The sequence below is a fragment of the Anser brachyrhynchus genome (genome assembly GCF_964034855.1).
Source record: "Anser brachyrhynchus genome assembly, chromosome: 19".
In the NCBI taxonomy this organism is placed as follows: domain Eukaryota; kingdom Metazoa; phylum Chordata; class Aves; order Anseriformes; family Anatidae; genus Anser; species Anser brachyrhynchus.
In genome coordinates this window covers 1,284,601-1,304,167 of record NC_137712.1, presented here as the reverse complement: position 1 = coordinate 1,304,167, position 19,567 = coordinate 1,284,601, and the positions used below count along the sequence as shown (strand labels likewise).

The 19,567-nt window shown below is 57.8% G+C and overlaps 1 protein-coding gene across 2 annotated transcripts in view; it reads right to left on the bottom strand.

Annotated features, from left to right (window-relative positions):
- Nucleotides 1–16,916: 16,916 nt before the first annotated feature.
- MAPKAP1 (MAPK associated protein 1) overlaps nt 16,917–19,567 on the bottom strand; it is a 105,588-nt gene continuing 102,937 nt past the window's right edge. For both annotated transcript variants that reach the window (XM_080561409.1, XM_080561410.1), the window contains one exon: nt 16,917–18,710. In XM_080561409.1, the coding sequence (XP_080417535.1) occupies nt 18,585–18,710 (126 nt within the window). In that variant the 3' untranslated portion in view covers nt 16,917–18,584. The remainder of the gene's footprint in view (nt 18,711–19,567) is intronic.

Below are 19,567 nucleotides of genomic sequence, written 5' to 3'. Positions count from 1 at the left end.
TTACCTGACTAGGCTTCCTCTTTCTGCATCGCTCCCCGGAGCAGCGGCAGTGCCGCAGGTACCGTCCCACGGGGACCGGGCGGCACCGGGGAGGCGCCGCTCTCCTCCCGCTTCAGCCGGCCTTTCCCTTCGCTTCCTCGGGCACCCGGCGGGGCCCTGCGGAAGGGCTCCGCTGCGGGAGGGCCGGGGCTCCCTGCCCCTGCCTGCCCCGGCGGTACCGGGCCGCTCCCCGGGCCCCCGCCGCCGCCACCCCCCGGCCCCCGCCGCCGGCCCTCGCCCGCCCCCTGGCGGCCGCGCGGGGCGCCTGCAGCGCCGGGCCCCGCTCCCGCTCCCGGTCCCGGTCCCGGTCCCGTCCCCCCCCGCCCCGGGGCGCCGAGCAGCGGGGCCGGTTCCGCCGCCCGGCCGCGGCCGCCCTCCGCTGGGTCCCCGCAGCGTTATTGACCTTGATTCTCTCTCATTTGCATCCGGCATTTTTCATCCTCTGGAATATGGCGTTTGGGGACCTTTCCATCATTAAGTGGATTTACAGCAATTTCCTTATGTGTTTTCTCCAAGGGATTCTGTTATGAGAGGCACATTAAATCTCCATTAATACCTCATTATCCGACTGATAAGATTACCATGATAATGAGGCAGAAATTCTAATTGTTTCACTTCTTATTGTGCCTTTCATTAAATCATATACCTGGAAGTTGCCAGCGCAGAGGGGAGCTCCGGGCCCTGGGAGGGGAGCCCGTCCCCATGTGCCGGTCGCGTCCCGCGGCCCTCGAGGGGTGCTGGTGCCGCGGGGGGGCCGTGGCCTTTCCCCGGGCTGCTGCTCCCCCTTGGCCTTGCCGTGGGAGGGCTGCCTGGCCGAGAGCTGGGCTGGTGCCTGCGCTGGGGCTGCCCGCTGTGGGGCCGCGAGGGCTGGTGGCCACCGCGCGGCCGAGTCCCAGGAGCTCAGCGCCGCTCTCCTCCCCGCCGGCGCTCTTCTGCCCCAGCAACGCCCGCGCCTTTGCTCTGGCAGAGGCCAAGGCCTGGACCCTGCCCCTGGCCATTACCCTCTAACAGGCGGCCCTGCACGGGCCTTGGCGCCCGCCGGTGTGGCAGTGCCATGGTTTCACACCGCGGCTCTTTCCTGAGGGCTTTTAAGCGCAGGGGTGTACAGCGCGTTAGCGGCCTCCTTCGGAGCTGTTACAGCCCATCAGGTCAATGATCCATGAACGAAAAAGTCTCTAAGCAGGAGCAATTATTGTCTATCATGTGTCAAAGGCGCCCGTATTGACCCCGATAGATGGAGCCATTATGGCCTGTTGAGTCAACGATCCATGAACCACACGTCCCTGGGAGCAGAGGTCTCCACCAGCGCCTGTCCTGCCCGCCGCCCCCGCCCTGTCGCCCGCGGAGGGCTGAGGGAGGCCCGGGATGGAGGTGGCTTTGTGCTGCAGGGCTGCTGCCAGCCCCTCTCCCCAGTAAGAGCCCCAGGAGCAGAAGCTGCCCTGACCTGGCCAGGCGCCCACGGCTGACTGCATCGGGAAACACCACGGGAGCCCCGCTTGGCACTGGAACCATCTCCAGATCCTGCAGCTCCTTACGGCGGGGCCACGAGCCCTCCGTGTGGCCAGGTCCCTTCCTTGGGCTCGCTTCGTGGCCACGCAGAGCGTGGTGCCAGGCTCGCAGTGGCCGTGGGCACGAGGGGCAGGAGATGGAGCAGGGGCCCATCTGTGCCCCCACCTGTGTTCCTTGCATCCGGATCTGCAGCAGCAAATAACATTATCCTGCACAAGTGGACTTCGTTAAGCTCCTCCTGTGCTAACGAGGCGACGTCTCCATAGTAACTGGCACATTTGGAGGGCAGGAGGCTCACGGGACTGGGAGACAAAGCCTGTGCAGGAGTGGAGGCAGAGCCCACCCGCAGCCCCGCAGCCCCGGAGCGGAGGCGATGCCTCCTTGCTGCGGCACCGCTGCAGCCCCGCGGCTCCCCACGAGGGGCTGGGTTTGGCAGCGGCAGCCCTGGTGCTTGCCCCGGCCACGCAGCAGCAGGGACACGGCCGCTGTGCCAGGGCGGTTTTTGGCACTGGCCTGCAGCGCCGGAGCCGCCCGCGTGCCTGGGCTGGGGCGGCCGCGGGCCCGGCTGTGCTGCAGCAGCTGGGCCGGGCAGATGCGCTGGGGCAGCGGGTGCCCTGCCCTGCCCTGCCCTGCCCTGCCCTGCCGGCAGCGCGGCCACTTACCCGCGTCGCCGGCGGAGTCGTTGGGCTGGGGTTAATCAACATTCATTCATGTTTCCAAGTGTAAATTGAGCATTTGTTTAATTATGTGTAAGTAGCAATACATTCTGGCCATTATCTAAATCACTATTTTATTTCCTGGATGTGGTTTCATAATGCTGGGTTTGTACTCCAGCCTCTGCATCATTAACAGAGAAGAGTTAATGAATATAAAAGCGTAAAGGCTAATTACACTTTAATTTACAATCATGGTCTCATTTTGGGACCACATGAAATCTGTTTTGAAAACAATTAAAAAAAAAAAAAAGCCCCGTGAAGGTCTGGTGACTGGAAGGGTTTTGGCACAAAGCGAACGGTGCCGGTGGCCGCTGGGCCCATTGCAGCACGGCCACACGGTGCTGGTGGAGCCGGGGCTGCCCGCGGCTCCCGGGAGGCCAGCAGGTCCCTCGTGGCCCCATCCCCAAGGGCAGCCGAAGGCGGTGGGGTCGGGGCTGGGAGCTGCTGCGGGTGACTGCCGAAGGATGTAAATGGGAGCCTGAGTGGAGAGCACAGTTCACCTGAAGGAGACAAAGATTTATAGGGCTGCAGATGTTGAAAGCAAAATTCAGCAAGACTGCTGACTCGAGCACTTTACAATATTTACAATTACTGGAGATATAATGGCATGCTTTCCAGCGAGCAGGACTCGTGCAGGAGCAGATATTGGTGCCCACTTATTACGGGGTGACGGTATCTGAAATCGAAGCTCGCAGTGGGAGAGGTGAAGGCGAGCGGTTTAAGGCTCCTATTCTCTGTGACGTCTGCAGGGGGATCGCTCTGAGCTGCAGAAATCTGATAATCTCGGATGTGGTGTTTGGGTGCCTTGGTTGCTCCCTGCAGGCTGCGGTGTGGGGGAGCCTGGGGGCTCTGTCCCTGACCGTGGGCGATCACCCAGGGCAGAGCTCACAGCCTCCTCCGAGGACCTCCACATCCACGGGGGCTTGTCCTTGTCCACGTGCAGCCTCTGTGGTGCTCAGCACTGAAAGCAGGAGCGGCAGCATCTGCGGTCAGGTGCAGAGCTTGCTGGCACAGAGGAGACATCAGCCTCGCTGCCTTCTGCTTGGTGGCCGCCGGTGAGTGCCGGCGCGGGGTGAAGCAAAGCATTTGGTGAGCGGCTGCTGGGCTTTGCTGCCAGAGCGGCCGTGCCCCGCAGCAGCACGGGGCCAGGGAGACTGCCCCCGGCACGGGGCAGCGCTGGGGACTGGAGGTGCTCCCTTGTAACTCAGCACAAGCCGAGTTTGGGTTGTTGGTATTTAAAATACTGTAACAGCTGGCTCTGCTTTAGCCCAAACCATGCTGCCACGGTCAGTTCTGTAACTGCTCTGCACGCACCAGGTCAGTGCATTGCCCCCTTCCCACTAACTGCCCCTGGGGGCTGGCTAACAGCATTTTGTACCCAACAATTGGGCAGCAGGCACCCACCTTGGGAAGACAAATCACGGTGATTCAGTCCCTATCCTGCCCAGCGTGGGCACTGGGCACTGCTGGTGTGGTGGAGGGCAGGACCCGCGGCAGAAGCTGGAGCACGTGGCTCCTGGCAGCGTGCGTGTGTACGTGCACTCGTGTGCACACCTCCATCCGCTAGTGTTGAGCAAATATCTGCTTATATTTCCTTTATTGTTCTGATTCCCTCAAAAATGAGATAAAAACCAAGTGCTGACTTCAGGAGGGAGCAGTGGCCTCGGAGCGAAAGGCTTATTCTCTCCGCTGGGCTGGCTGCCTGCATCCAGCAGCGGAAATAAATCTCCCTGAGAAAACCACTTTGCTCACACAATTTCAATCCAGCAGGGCATAGTGGCATCACTCACTTCTTGTTTTATTTAGCTGATAATCTTTTATTGGGCCAGCAGAGCCCTGTGAAAGCACAGTACCGTTGCAGGGCTGTTGTGGGTGCTGTGGCTGGGCGCGTGGCTGAGCCCCGCTGTCTGCTGGGGGCGGCGGTGCCCAGGGGGTAAATCTGCACCGCAGGCTGAGCTCGGGCAGCGCTGCAGCCCTGCCAGGGCTGTGCAGCCCCCTGCCCGCGGGCAGGGATGGGACAAGTCCTTCTGCTCCCCAGGTGGTTCTGGAGGTGACTCAGGGCCATCTGCTCAGGCAGGATTTTGAGGACTCAGCATTTGCGGTGGCCCCAGAGGCTCTGCAGATGCCTCTGCTGGTGATGGATGTGCTGAGGCCGGGGCAGAGGGGGCTCCTCCACCAGCCTGCACCCGTCAGGGCACCGGGTCACCCTCACCAGGATGTGGGTGCGGGGCTGCTCTGCCGCCAGCGCTGCCATCGTGCATGGTCCCATGGGGTCCGTCCACCCGGCGGTGGGAGTGTGTCCCCGCACCGCTGCAGGCACCTGGGGAAGCTCAGCTTCCCTCTCCCTCTGCTAGTGCAAGAGCTTTGCCACAGCTGAAGCCCTTACGAGTCCCTCAGACAGGTTTGTCATCCCACTTGTCACCGAGCCGCAAGGCCATGTCACTAATGAACACATCCAGCACTCCGAGTGCCTGCAGTCGCTAATTGAAAGCATTCGCAATTGGGAATTAATGCGGGTTAGACACATTCACTGCACTAATAAAGATTTGCCTTTCAAAAATTTCCGCCTGCTGAAGGCCAGCGGAGGGATGGTGCCTGCAGCGCCCTGCCCGTGCCAGGCAGCGGCCGATGCCACAGGCTGCGTGCGTCCCCCGCTCGGCCGCGCCTGCAGTGCAGGGGCTGGGGCGGCATCAGCACAGGGCACGGTGCTGGCACGCGATGTCCCCTCCATCCCCCAAAATCCCGTCTGCTCAGGCGATGCACAGGAGCTGTGTGGGACAGGACGTGGGCAGTGCCCTCGCTGCCTGCACGTCGGAGCTGCTCGATGCAGAGCGGCTGCCGAGACACGATGCGAGTCCTCCCAGCCTGCCGCTCCAGCAGAGGTGGCTGCTGCTCTTCACAGCGCAGAGCTGGAGGGACGAAACGGCTCTATTAGCAGCAGGTTTTCCTTCTGTTAAGCTGCTGTAAGAAATGGGGTGCCCAGATCTGCAGCCGAGGTGGCGGCTGGCACCACGCAGGGGCTGGGTGCTGCGGCGAGAGGGGCTGAGGAGGTGTCGGGTGTGAGGCTCCTGCAGGGCCATTGCGGCGGCACCAGCCGTGTCCCTTGGTGGCTGGACACGGGCCCGGGGGCTGTGGGGCAGCTGGCTGAGCCCTGACCTCTCAGCACCACTGCTGTGTCCCTGAGGGGCCCTGGGGACCAGCAGGCTGTGCCCCGGGGGGTGCAGGTCCAGCGCCCCATTGCCCCTGCCCTGGTGCTCGGGGCAAAGCGGTGCTCCAGGTGGAACCAGACGGAGACACGCCGGTCATTCAATTCACCGCACTGCCAGTGCTGTTCCTTCACTGCCCCCTTCCCCTGCCCCCCATGAACAATTCCTGCTCGCTGGTGCGTGGCCAGGCTGCAGCACCCAGCAAACCCTGCCCCACACAGCTCGGGGCTGGCCTGTGCCTCCCAAAACTGCTCCGGCCGGGCAGGACTTGTGTGCTGCTCAGGGACCCCCGCCCAGGGCTGCCTGGTGCCCCCGGCCCCCAGGAGGTGCCTCCAAGGGGCTGGTGCACAGGGCAGTGTCCCGGCCGCCCCCCCGATGTTGCCGGTTTCACCTCCCCTGTCCTTGTCATCGCAAGTCGTGTCGGCAGTGATTTCATATTTACTTCCAGATCGTGGATGAAAATGTTGAATATCTTCATTCGGTGATGATTCCCCATTGACAACTACTTTTTGAGACCTGTCAGTCAGCCAATTCTTAATCCTTTTAATGTGTGCTCTATTGATATTATATAGAGCTAATTTTTTAATCAAAACGTCATGTACTATTAAATCAAACGCCTAACAGAAACTTAAGTATACCACAGCTTCCCAGTTACTTTCATTAGTTAAACTTTTAAATTAAAAGAATGAAACCAAATTTTTTGACAAGACCTACTTTCCATAAAGCTGTGCTAACTGGCACTAATTACATTCCCTTTCTGTACCAATTGGATCTGTTTTGAGCTCTTCAGCTGCTTTCTGCGGGACTGATGTTGGACTAAGGGGATTAGCCGTGCCCGTCAAACACTGGCACAGTGCTGAGTGCGCTCAGGAGCTGCTCGGTCGTCCTCAGAGCTGCAGGCACAGCTTCACGTGCCGTGGGCTTGTCCTGCTCTGTGCGACCAACTGCTCCGAGTAGGATTTTACAAATCAGACGGGTCCCACGACAGCCGGTGGTGGTGGAGGGTCCCCGTGGCAGACAGGGAGGTGCCCGGCATGTGGCTGGCTTGGGCTCTGCCCTGGGGACAGGATGGGGACACGTGTGCCCCCAGCGCCCCACGGGGTGTGGGGCCGGGGTGGCGGCACAGCCCCACTCTGCCCACGCCAGGGCCCAGGAGCGGGGCCAGGCCACGTCACGGTTAACGGCTCGGTGGGGAAATGGGAATTTTCCTCTTATGCTGGCTGCAGCCCCTGACCTGAAAACAACCAATCCAGCCTCTCCCGGGCGCAGCGCAAGAGCAGGCGTGCAAATGCGATATGACAGCCCAAGGCACACCCGTATGGCTACCAGCTGTCCGGCCGCCACGGCCGCGCGGGCCGGGAGGCGATGCCCAGCCGCGGGTGCAGCCGGGCGCAGGGAGGCGCGGGCAGGCCCTCGCTGCCCGGCACCACGTGCGGGGCCGGCTCCACCACTGCCAAGACCTCGACGGGGCCACCCCAGCACGGGTCCCTGGCATCACAGCAGCCTCATGGAAAGCTCTGCTGTTCCCGGGGGGCTGGCAGCGGGCTGTCCTGTGCCAGGTGGCCTGGCCATCTCTGTCCCCTTCAGATGAAGCAACTCTTTGTAAATCTAAATTAATAAGGTTGCCCGGCTATAGACACGGGAACACGTACTGTATCTTGTCTTTGTCGATCAATGCATTATATCATCCCATAAAACTGATTAAAAAGCAGAGCAGTTCATCTCACCAGGTTCCACGTCTCAACATTATAAATTTCATATTATGGTTAATGATTGTCAGTGCAGACGGAGTACATGCAAGCTGATCAGTATTGTAGTTTATAATTAATTATTGGAGCGTTGCTGCAGAGGACACCGAGGAGGGGGTGGCAGCTGATTAGCAATTTATTCTCTCTAAAACACCAAAGGAGCCATGGGGAAGGGGGGGTGTGTGTGCCTGTGGGTGTGTGTATGTGTCTGACACTGCCCGTGACCGAGCCTCGCTGCTGGCGGAGAGGTCCCTGCTGGCACGCGGCACAGCGTGCGGCCCTGCCAGCACCACCGGCTCCACGCAGGGCCCCGCCGTGCCAGCCCAGCCCCGTGGCCAGGAGCGCGCTGCCGGCACCTCCTGCCCAATCCTGCTCCTGCCATGCGCCACTGCCTGCCCTGCCACATCCCGACGGCGAGGGCAGCAGTGGTGCTGGCTGATCCGATGGCAGCGCGTTGCACGCGCCGTGTCCCTGGCAGGTGGTGCGGTGTGACCGCTTGTGTTCAGAGGGCGCGAGCAAGCCCTGGCACCAGGGCACGCGCAGAGCCCGTGAGCCAGCCGTGACCCCCGCAGCCGCTCGCACCGGCCCTGGGCTTCACCCCATGGCCCCAGCACAGCCCCGCCGTGCCCTGGGCTGCTCGGCACAGAGACCTCTGCCCTGGGCGGGATGGAGCCGGCACGCGGGTCCCTCAGGCCCGGCGGTGACCCGGCTGCTGGCCCCGGCAGAGCCACCGCCGCACTCTTCCTGCAGCTGGCACTGCTTTGTCGTCCGGAGCAGAGAACCGCAGGAAATTCTGCAGGAGAAGAAAAAAAACAACCCCAAAGTCCCATTAAAAGAGAACAAACATTGGCAAGTGCCGAGCTGTAATTGGATTAGGTCTTTATCAGATCTTCCCATTTGCGGAGGCGCAAGCAGTCCCGGGGCTGCGCAGAGTCAATCAGCGAGGCCAGGGGGGGCCGTCTGTTCCTCCGCGGGGGTGCCGGCTTATCGAGGGGATTTAACTTTTATTGACTAATAATAATGTTTTACAAAGGAAGAACCAGGGCCCTGCGCCAAAGGAAAGTGTCTGAGCCCCAAGAAGCGACCGGCTCACAGCGATGTTTTTTTGTTTGTTTATTTTCCATTCCAGGGTTTAGCACGGTGATGATTTTAATCCCCCAGCAGCGAAGCAATGAGAAGCATCAAACTGGAATGCAAATGGCTGTGTTTCCCAAGAAGATGGTTTTCTGTGCAATTGAAGCTTCCCAAACGGCATGGCAGGAGAGCGGGGCTTGGGAGGTGCTGGGGGAGAGGAGCTGTGGAAGAGGGACATCTGCGGCAGGGAGCGTCCCTGTCCTTTGTCCCTCGTTAGAGGTTTGTGCTACCTATTTGTCCAGAACACTTTTAACCTCGTTCACCAGAAATCCTGGAATTGCTACCACATGCAGGGTTTTTTTTAATAACATTTCATTGCCTGTGTGAAAACACCCAAGTGCTCAGCACCGCAGTGCCATGAGTGTTCAGGTGCCTGGTGGCACTGGCGTGGCCCCTTGTCCCCAGCCCCAGTGCTGTGCTGATGGCACAGCAGGGTGGCTGCTGCTCCCCCGCTGCCATCCTGCACACCTCGATCCCCTCTTTCCTCTGGGCAGGCCTTTTTATCCCACATGTACAGAGCAGCGCCTTAAAATAGTCAAGTACTCAGGGATGCTGAAACTTTAATGTATGTTAAAAGGATATTAAAGTCTAAAACGAGATTTACATGGAAATATATTAAAATATTTTAGCTCTCAGGAACCCAGAGACTTATATTTTACAATACAGACAAATTTTATCATTTTAAAAAGAATTAGCATTGAAATATTTCTTGTGCATGCCTGTCGCATAACGTGCGGAGACATGAGCGCGGCGGGGCGGCACGGCACGGACGGGCACCGCGCTGCCGGCAGCTCCTGGTGCAGGAGCCGGTCCTGTGCCGCCACAGCGGGGTGCCCTGCTGCTGGGCGAGGGGCTTCCTGGTGTCCTGGGAGCACGGCGGGGCAGTGCCCCCTCGGCTGCCAGGGCCAAGATGGGAGATTTTTTTTTTAACTGAGCCAGTGAGGCTTCTTCTCCAGAAGTAAGACACGTCGTCCTATGGGAGGTGTCTGTCCTTTTCTCTGGGACAGCGCTCCGTAACGGGCCAGCCCTCCCGTCTGGCCCCAAGTCTCTGTGAATGCCAGGGCTGGCTTCTGCCACGCTGCCCCCCCCCAGACTTCCCTTCCCCAGGCCGAACAGCAGCGGGGACATCCCAAAGGTGCTCTGCTTGTGCACTGTCAATGCTTTCCCACCAGCACTGATGCCCTGGGCACCACCACAGGCGCATCCCACCGGTGCCACCACTGCTCTGCAGCATGGGATGGGGACGGGGTCTGGGACAGGCGAGCACGGGGGGCTCCCCGCAGCCCTCACAGCTCCTTGTGCTGCTGGGGCAGAGCGGCCGCCGGCCCCGTGCGGGGGTGCTGGGGTCCCCGCTTCCCCCGGGCAGAGCCACCCCGGACATGGGGACAGGGCCAGGCCAGGGCCAGGGAGCGTGGCGGTGGGCGCGCAGGCGGTGCGGCGCCGGAGGGCTGCTGTCAGCGGCCTCAAGATGGCACGCTAGGAGTGGGAACTGTGCTGCAGAACAAAGGCAGCTCTGCACAGAGCCCAGCCTGCAGCTCCTGTCCTGCTCCACATCCTGCAGCCCCGTCCTGCACCTCGTCCTGCCGCTCTTCCCGCAGCCCCATCCCGCAGCCCCATCCCGGCTTTGGGGCCGGGGCACGGTGCAGTGTTGGTGGCCAAACACCGCGATTATCCGAACGGATGAGTCACAACCGAGGTCCCTGGCACTGAGCGCCTGGTGCACGAGGAGCTGGGTGGCGCTGCCGGTGGCAGCACCGGTGCCAGGCCATCAGCTCACGGCCGCTTTTCCTCCGGCACCAGCATCGGTGCCACGACAGCGCCGAGCACCAGCCTGCCCGGCGTGCAGCAGCACCGGCTCTCCGTCAGGCCGCGCAGGGCGCTGAGCTGTCCCCTCCGTGAAGGCGCCCCGGTTCCGCTGCTGCTGGCGGGCCCACAGGCTCCCGGCGGGGCAGCAGCCAGGCCTGCCTGCGTCAGCAGCGCTGGTGCTGGCTCCGAGGCGGCCAAGTTTTGCCCGTCCCATTATGATCTTCTTCAGAGGGAGATGAAAACAACTTGTCTGGCTGACAGGAGAAGGGACTAAGTGCTGCTGCTTCGATTTCTTTCCCTTTTCTTCTCTGCTGTCAAGGAGACAAGCTGCTCTTTCTCCCAGCCCGGGAACTTCACAATGCGACTGGCAAAACCTCAGGATTAATTAGCGGCAGCGGAGCAGGGAGGGCGGCGGGGGGGGGGGGGGGCAGCACCGGGGCAGCGGCACCCCTGGGGGGGTGAGGGCAGGGCGAGGGGCGCATGCAGCCCCCACGGCGGGAGCTGGCTGCAAACCTCCTGGCATGGAGGCTCCCCGCTGCCGTGCCTGGTGTCATGGGGGGGCTCCTCACGCCGGCTTGCGTCAGCCACGGCGCTCGGGACGTGTCAGGGCTGACGCTCGGTGTCACAACACCCGGTGTCTGCGGGGCCGGGGGCCGCCGGCTCCAGCAGGGTGCTGCAGCGCGGTGCCCGCGGGGCCGATGCCCGGGGTGGTGGCTCGGCGCCCCGGCAGCCCCGCAGTGCCACCGCGCTGTGCCAGCCACCGCGGCCAGCATCCTGCGCGCCAGCTGCGCCGCCGCCCCGCAGCAGGGGCACGGGGGCGAGGTGCCCGTCCTGCTAATTAGCGCGCGCTGAGGAGGAACTCTCTCAGTTCTGTCTGCCTTGACATTAAGACCTAAATTTGCTGTAAAACCAAATGGATACGCACACCCACATCTACAAGGCTTTTAGTTCAGCAACAAGTGAATCCATCAAAGCCCAGCACCTAATTTAATAGCAATAATGAAAGGTGTGCGTCACTATTAATTTAAGCACTCCAACATTAGCCTTGCACTTAGAAACCAGCAAGGCAAAGCTATTTACAAATGAATGTACCAGGGCAATAAATTGAAAGTACTGGTTTGACCTGTGGTGGCTGCTTTTTTCATTTATACATAGATATATTTCTTTAGATGCATTTACTCCCATCTCTTTAGCAAGGCCTCCCTAATTAAGTTGAAGCGGCAGTGAAAGTGTGGCAGTAAGTGTGGAAAGAAGCTGCTAAAAACATATTTAATTCATTATAAATAATCTTTGATACCATAAGGTTGGATAAAGGTTTGCAGTATCAGAGCAGGCCGCCAAGAAGGCCAAGGAGATTGCTTATAAGCAGCAAAAGCATTTGCATTGCGCGATTTAACCTCCTCACACCCGGGGAAGGGAGAGCGTGGTGGGTGCGGGAGAACCTGGCTGCGTGGTGGGGTGTGGGGTGCTGGCACCAGCACCGACACCAGCACTGGCACCGGCACCGGCACCGGCACCGGCACTGGCACCGGCACCAGCACTGGGGGCAGGCGGGAGGAAGGCAGGGTGAGGGGCCATGTGCCAGGGCGGCCGGCTGCAGCTCAGGGTGCTGGATCCATGCTGCTGCGTGCCGCGTGTGCCCCCAGGATGATAATGTATGTTAAGAGGAAGGTGTATGTCACCCACATTAAAGGAGTTTAATGTGCTTGGAGTCACATTATTGTACCCTTGTAGAATACATTATCTGTCATGCTGCCTTTACAGGCTGTCACCTCGCAGAAAGGCTACAGTGTTCCTGGAAACCATTATCAGACTCTAATGATATTATCAAAATTGGAGCGCGCTGCGTGGTGGGGGCCAGGAGGAGGCACCACGGCGGCTGGTGCTTCCTCTGCCCGAGATGCGTCTCCTGCGTCCCTTGCAGGGCGGCTGGAGCTGTGGGACGGGGCTGTTGCACTGCAGAGCGTCCTCTGGAGCAGGTCAGGCACCTGCGTGTGGGTGTGCTGCTGGGTGCCGGTGTCCCATGCATCTGAGCGTGGTCCGGGGAGCCTTTGCAGGGGCCGTGCTGGTACCTTGTGCCTGTGCCTGCACAGGAGACACCCGGCACGTGGACACCGCCCTCACCACGTCCTGCCCTGGGTTTGCCCTTCCCGTGGCGATGCCTGGCGGGTGCAGCGGCGCTGGACGCTCTCTCAGCAGCTGGCAGAGGGCACGAGCTCAGCTCTGCCTCGGCCAGCGAGCGCTGCTGGAGCTCTGCTTCCAGGAACTGCTCCGTGCGGACAGACTAATGGCCTGGCAGTCGATCAGCGCGGAGCCGGCTGCGGCCGCCCCAGCACTTAGGGACAGGGAATCTGCACAGCAAAGAACAGCTCCGGGGCCACTCGTTCCCTGCCTGTGCCCAGGGGCATGGCTGGCACGTGGGAGCACCTGCACCCACTCCTGGTGGGGTGAGACAGGGGTGGGTGAGGGCGTGCACTGGGGAAGGAGCGGGGCTGCAGGCAGGGCGCGTCACCAGGGGATGCTCACCAGTGCCCTGCCCTGGCACGGTTTGGACGTGGGGCTGTGGGACGGCACCACCCTCATGCAAGGCAAGGCAGCAGCCACTTGTCCTGGTGAGGCAAAACTCAGCAGTTCTGAAGCCTGGGCTGGGTGCTCTGGGTGCCCCTGGTCTGGGGCCGCTCTTGCCTCTGTGCTGTGAGGCAGCTCGGTGCAGCCCAGCACAGTGCAGCACAGGCCAGTGAAACACCAGGGCCAGGGAATGTGTCGGCCTCTAAATATTGCTCTTCCTTTTCCCTGTCAGGTGAAATTAAAAAAAAAAGGGAGCCTTCTTTTTTGGAGTGTAATCTTCCACCTGCGACAAGAAGCCACGTAAACTGATAAATTGCAGATTAAACGAGTGCCACACTCCACTTCAGTCCCTGGCTGTTAATTCCCCTGTTGTGCAATTCCCTGCTTTCAGGGCCTGTCAATTCCACCTAATCGCAGGAGGCACTAAAACACCCTGCCCTGACAGCCCCAGATCACGAAACCCCTGACTCCTCACTCAGGTGGATTGCATGCATCACTTATGCACAAATCAGCAATATGCCAGCAGGGAGGAATTATGTCAGATGACAGCCCAGACACGAGGTACAGATTGCAGCACCGCGCAGCCCCAGCCGCCGTGACAGATTGCAGCGCGGGGCCGCGCGCTGGTGGGGGGCTGCACCGAGCTGGGGCGCGAGGCAGGGGCACCTCGCGGGTGCCGCTGCCGGAGGGGTCCCCCCAGCCGTCTCCACGCCACATGAAGGCGTCCCCAGGGCTCACTCACAGGGCAGGGCCTCGGTGGAGGTGAGGGCGCGGGGCTGGGAAGGCCGCTGTGGGCACGAGGACGGTGCCAGGTCTGTTCGGGCTGTGGGCCTGGGGTGTTCCCGCCTCTGACCACCCTGTCCTGCTGTAGCATTTAGCTTGCCTTAGCCTGTGATCCTGAAAAGCTTAAATTAATGACAGCCTTGCAGTTGCTCATTAATAATTGCTTCATTACTGTATGCGATTGCATTCTCCTGACAATAAGGGTGTTTGCAGGTGTATTTCTAATTATCTGGCATTTCAGCTCCCTAGTAGAGCCCCGGCATTCCTCGGTGTGAAAGTCGCCCCGGCGGGCGCGCGGCCCAGCCGCCAGCGTGCTCGGCTCTCACGCAGGACACCGGCGTCACCGCGCCGGCCGGGAGCAGAGAGCGGCTGCTCCCAAGCCACGCCGGCCGCTTCCCTCCTTGCACAGAGGATGCGAGGGCATGGGGATGTCTCGACCTGCAGCCCTGCTCCTCGGAAACAGCAGGGCTCCTCGGAAACCTCCCTCAGGCGCTGGGCACTGATGGCAGCGGCCTGGCGCTGGCCGCGGGTGCAGCCGCTTGCAGTGGGTCGGGGCACCGCCAGCTCAGTGCCCGCTGCGGTGCGGCACGGCGCGCGCTAACCCCCTGCGCTCCCCACCTGGGGAGGGTGCTCATTTGTAGTTAAAAATCTATTGTGACTTGTCAGAAAAATGAATAAATGAGCACATTATTTTTTCATTTTGGAGCTCAGCATCTGTTTGTCTAATCAAGAAAGAGAACTGGGAAAGTCAACCAGGGCTGACGCACACATTTTATTTAACTTTTCCTCTGTCAAAGGAGTTTAAATGTGTAATGAACAGGCCATGGTGATTTGAAATATAATCCCATTACTCTGATGAGATTACCAAGGCTGTGAGAGTTCACAAATCATGCTTAGGGTTTTTAGAGTGAACAACACCCTGTTGAGATTTTTTTTTTCCCTTTTTTTTTTTTTTTTTTCATTTAAGAAGAGGTGTGTGGGGAGAATGAAATGTGACCATGCGTAACCCTTCGTACAGTGGCAGCACGGGGCTGCGCACGGCCCTGCCCACGCCCCGGCTGCTGGCGGTGGATGTGAGCAATGCTGCGGGGCTGGCACCGAGTGGGGCGCGGGACAGTGCTGCCACCACGCAGCCCCTGCAGCCATCGCACCCACGGCTCCATCCCCGTCCCAGCATTGCACCCGGGAGGCCGCTCGGGGATGTGATTTAAGGGTGTTAATTTTAGCAGCAGCGGCGGCACCCAATGCCACACGCTGCCACAGCAGCGCATTTCCATGAAATTCATGCGCCCATTACAGACACGTCTCCATAAATAACCCCCCATTAAACTCGGGGCCGCACCCAGGACTGCGCAGTGCCTTCTGCCCTGCCCCTGGTGCGAGGTGGGAGCCGCCACGCTCCTGTCAGTGCCCCCCCGGCCCCAGCACTGCTGCTGCAGAGCCCTCGGGTGCCCTGGTGCTGCCACCAGCCCCAGCACGTGGGGAACCTCTGCTCAGTTCGCTCCTGGAGATCGCAGCAAACCAGGGCAGAGCCCGTGGAGAGCTCGGGCCAGGTCTGCAGCCTTGCCTGGGACGCCAGCACGTGCCTGGGTCAGAGGTGCTGGTGTGCCCCTCTCTGCAGGCAGGCTGAGAGGCACGAGGGTGCTCGAGGCCCCGTGCCCGGCTCACAGCATTCGCTGCGGCTGCAGAGCGCGGGGCTGGGGGCGGCCGTCCCCACGGAGAGAAGGCCGCCATCCCCTCGGCGAGGAGGTCAGCCCGCCCAGCAGCACGGGTTGTTTCTGCTCGGGAGAAGTGGGAGCCGTGCAGGCAGGAATTTACCTCGCTTGGAATGGCCCGGAAGGGCAGCTGAAAAGCCTCTAATTTTTGTCTGATCTGAAAGTACAGAAAGGTATCACCCCAGTTTGAAACGGGCTGCACTGGCTGCACTAAGTGAAGAGACTTTTGACACGAAGCAGAAATCGCAGAGGTATAATACATTGCTTTGAGTTATCAGTGGCCGTGTTATCCAGCCCAGGGGGTGTTGTCCCGGCACCGTGTCCCGGAGGTTGCAGCACGGCTGGGACAGGCGGGCAGCAGGGACAGGGCGCTCGGAGCTGTTCTGGCCTTTCACGCCCCTCCCGGGGCAGTGCCCGCCCCCCCCCAGCACTCCCACCACAAAGGCCATGGGACCACAGGCGGTGTTGGGACCAGGCGTGGACACCAGCGGCCGTGCTGCGCTCCTCTTGCTGGCCGGTGGTGGGCTGGGTCACCCGCAAGCGGGCTGGCTCAGCCCTGGGAGCCCGTGCTGGATCTGGGACATTTTTGTGCAAAGCCAGGCAGGACAGGCAGTGGCGGCTGAGTCGCACCAGCGGCTGCGAGCACCCGGGCTGCAGTCAGCACCCACGTCCCAGGGCTCCTGGCGCTGCAGGAGGAGAGCAGCCCCCGCTGTTGGCTCACTCTGTGTACTCCCCGAGTCACTGGGTTTTGGTGGTGATTTTTGTGGCATCTATTTCAACACACGAGGTGCAATCAATGATAAAGCTTCAGGTGCACAAACAAGGCAGGTCCCTGCCTGTTGAAGCAGAATAAGAGAAAATTCAGAAAAACTCAGATGCTTCCTATACAGACTGATGCACTTCAGGGAGAAGTCATCCTTGCTACGTGAGACAGCAGCCACCCTCTCCTGCTGAAGCCTAGTAACAAGGCATGGAAGGAACAGCTTGCTTTGCTGACCCAGTTGAATGCCCATCTGAATCAATTAAATCTACAACTACCGGGGAAAGACCAGCCCGTGATGGATTTTTGTTCGGCTGTGCACAGATTGCAACCATGAGCTCTGGTTTAACTCTTCCAGCAAGCACAAAATAGTAGAAACATTTTCTCCACGCTGCGTATTCAAGCAGATCTGGGTTTTGAAAGTAAATTTGTTTCTTAACTGTGAATGAACATTTTGAAGCGCCCTCGTTCCCCGGCTCCCCAGCTTGCCCGTTCCCCACCAAGCCCCCGGGGCACACGGGAGGGCAGTGTCCCTGCCTCCCTGCCCCGCTCACTCGGCTGTGCTGCGAGCGTCCCTGCTCCCCCGCAGGCTGTGTTAAAAATAAAGCAGGTGGAAGGGGTTTAAGAGGCTGTAAATGCACGTGCAACGCAGCACCAATCCAGGCAAGTGACCATGCACCCACAAACGCTACCACAGTTTAGATAGAGTTTTCATTTTTTTTTCTTTTTTTCTTTTTTTATTATGTCAACCTTAAGGCTTTCCTGAAAGAAAAATACTGCACATATTGAATATCTACTTAGAATAAATAAACCTAAGTGGGTGGCACAGCATTATGGCCATGAAAACAAGTAGGAGACTTGCGTAACTTTTGATACCAAAGTCGGCAATTTTTTTAGTTCAGTTAAAAAGAATTGAAACTAGGTGGCAAAAGAACATTCACATAACAACTTTAATGTTAAATAGTTCACAAAGCTGATTAAAGGAGTCATGTACATTGCATCATTTGAAGGGGCTTTCCCCATTGCATCTGTGCTGCATTTGTGCATATAAAATATTTAAAAATTTAATATCGTACTATAAAATATTGTTTCTCTTGTTTATCCTTTGCAGAGAAAGAGTCACGGAAGACTGCACACAGAGACCCGTGCGGTGCAGGCAGGGCCCCCCCGGACGCCCCAGCTCTGGCTCCAGGAGGGCGGCACTCGCGTGCTTCCAAAGCTAAACCTTTTAAAACTGAGAACTTAAATGCGACAGACAACTGACAGATAACCTCTCTGCCTTAGTGCTTACTCCTAAGCTTCGTGTTAAGGCTCAGAAAGTTTTTTTTGTACAAAAGCAAGGTAGGAAAGTGTCTGAGGTGGCATTGCAGCGGGCAAGCAGACGGCCAGGAGGGCGCTCACCCTGCCCCAAGCAGCTGGCGTGCCGCAGCCTGCCAGCGTCAGCTGGGCTCTAAACGGCCCCTCAGAACGGGAGGCATTTTCTTGATACAAAACCCACTGCAGCAGCACAGAGAGCTCCAGCTTCAGTGGCTTTGAGAGATTTATGAAAGACACGTCTGGTGAACTGAACCAAAAATGCAGCTCTGGTTCCCCATAATCCCATTCACATGTTCCCTGATGTGTTAGACAGACAAGGCCAGAATAGTTACAAATCCCAGTACAAAGTAGGTCTTTGTTTTTATTTTTAAAGAATAATTCTGAGGAAAGGTGGAGGCATTTCCCAGTGCCCAGGTGCCAGCTGTCTGGCTGAGAGCAGACCCTGCATGGCCGCGGGTCCGTGGCCCTACGGCGCTGACCCCGCCGCCCCCAGGGGCAGGGCGGTGCTCTCCTTTTAGCTGCAGAGACGCTGCCTTGGTTTTCAAAACATCCTGCTGACTACAGCAAATAATGTTCCATACAACGTATGCGAAGCTGAAAAGCACAGTTAAAGAAAAATATTTTTGAAAAAAATGAAGGAAAAGAGACCTGACTGTCTCAACATTTCTTCACAGATCAGATCCCCTGCAATGGCTGCTGTTCCCTGGCTCACGGTTGCCTCCTGCACTTCAGCAACAGAAGTGTAACCATCTGGGACTGCAGCCTCCCCCCAAAAGAACTGTGCATCATATGGACCTTGAAAAAGATTACATCTGTTTATTAATAGTAAAAATGGATACATTTGTCCTACATTTTGTTTTTAGAAATTTGATCATGTCACAAGCAATACCTGTGTGTATGTGGGTGTATTACAGATGTATATAATTTATTTTAACCAGGCTGTGAAATAATATGTAATCACATCTCTTCTTGTGATTGTACATAATACAGTAATTAAATGATGCCAGTCTACGTCATTCTCTTATTTCTAATCAAAGGAACCTGAAGCGTAACAGTCTTCTTTCCGGCTGATATGGCTCTTTATTTTTGTCACAGGGGAGACTTCCCATCACCAAAGAGGGATAATCTTCCAACCGTGAGAGATGGGATAATTCAGATTTCTTTCCTGGCTGCTCCTGCCTGTTGGCAGCCGGAGCACCGCAGTCCTGGCTCCCACCTTCCCGGGCTGCATGGAGCGTCTCCTCCTCCGAATTCGGCAGACAGGCGTTCCTCAAGGCCAGGTGTTACTGCTGTCCTGATTTCTTCTCTTTCTGGAAACTAAAGCTTGTTCTCCTGCTCAGTTTTCTTTGTTTCTGAGCAAAATAATCTGCTCTGGCTGTACTTGCTCGTGACTCTAGAATATAGTTAACCTGCAAGACACAAAGTGATATTTCATTTCTTTGCTGTTTCAGTGGAGCAGCCCAGGGAAGACACAGACCCTCGTATCTCTGGACAAGGCGTTAGTAAAAATGGCAAAAATACAGCAGAAACAGCTCGGAGCTTCAGCGAAGCCCCCTGCTGCACGGGGCCGCGTCCTGGCTCTTCCTCCTGGGCTCCTTGGGTGGGCGCAGTGTGGCCTGGGCTGGGGGCTGGGGGCTGAGCACCCCTCTCTGCTCACCCAACCCTCCTTACCAAGCCTCCAGATGAACGCAGCAAGTCATGAAGACCCACAATGCTGGTCTAATATAGTAATGGGCTTCAATAAAAGATTTTATCAGCTTTAATAAAAATAATACTTTCATTATGATGTTTGCATACTCAGCTAATCTCATAGTTTCCCTGTATTTTGGCACATTTTACTTGATGAAAGCATTTTTAAATGATATTTAACAAGCCTGCTATTCCCTAAATTTATTATCTCCAGTGCTTTGTGATAATCACATAGATAATTTTAATGGAAGGTTAATGCAAGAATCAAAAAGATAAAAATGCCCTTTGGTCTGCCATTAGCTGGTTAATATGCTGTGGCTTAAAACTTGCACAATTTTATGCACTGTAGAGTGTTTCACTTTCATTGCATATTACAGCTTAAGGCATAAAAATATAGGGAATTTTCATGGTCAATAAAGTCTCAGTCTTTCTCACTTGATCATGTAAAAAGCCTAATTTGAAAAGTCTGATTTCTCTGCATCTCTTAATGCTGATGGAATTGAAAATAAACTGGTAACTTATGCACGAAACCAGAAAATATTCTTTATAAACAATTTGCGAGTTAAGAAAAAAAGTA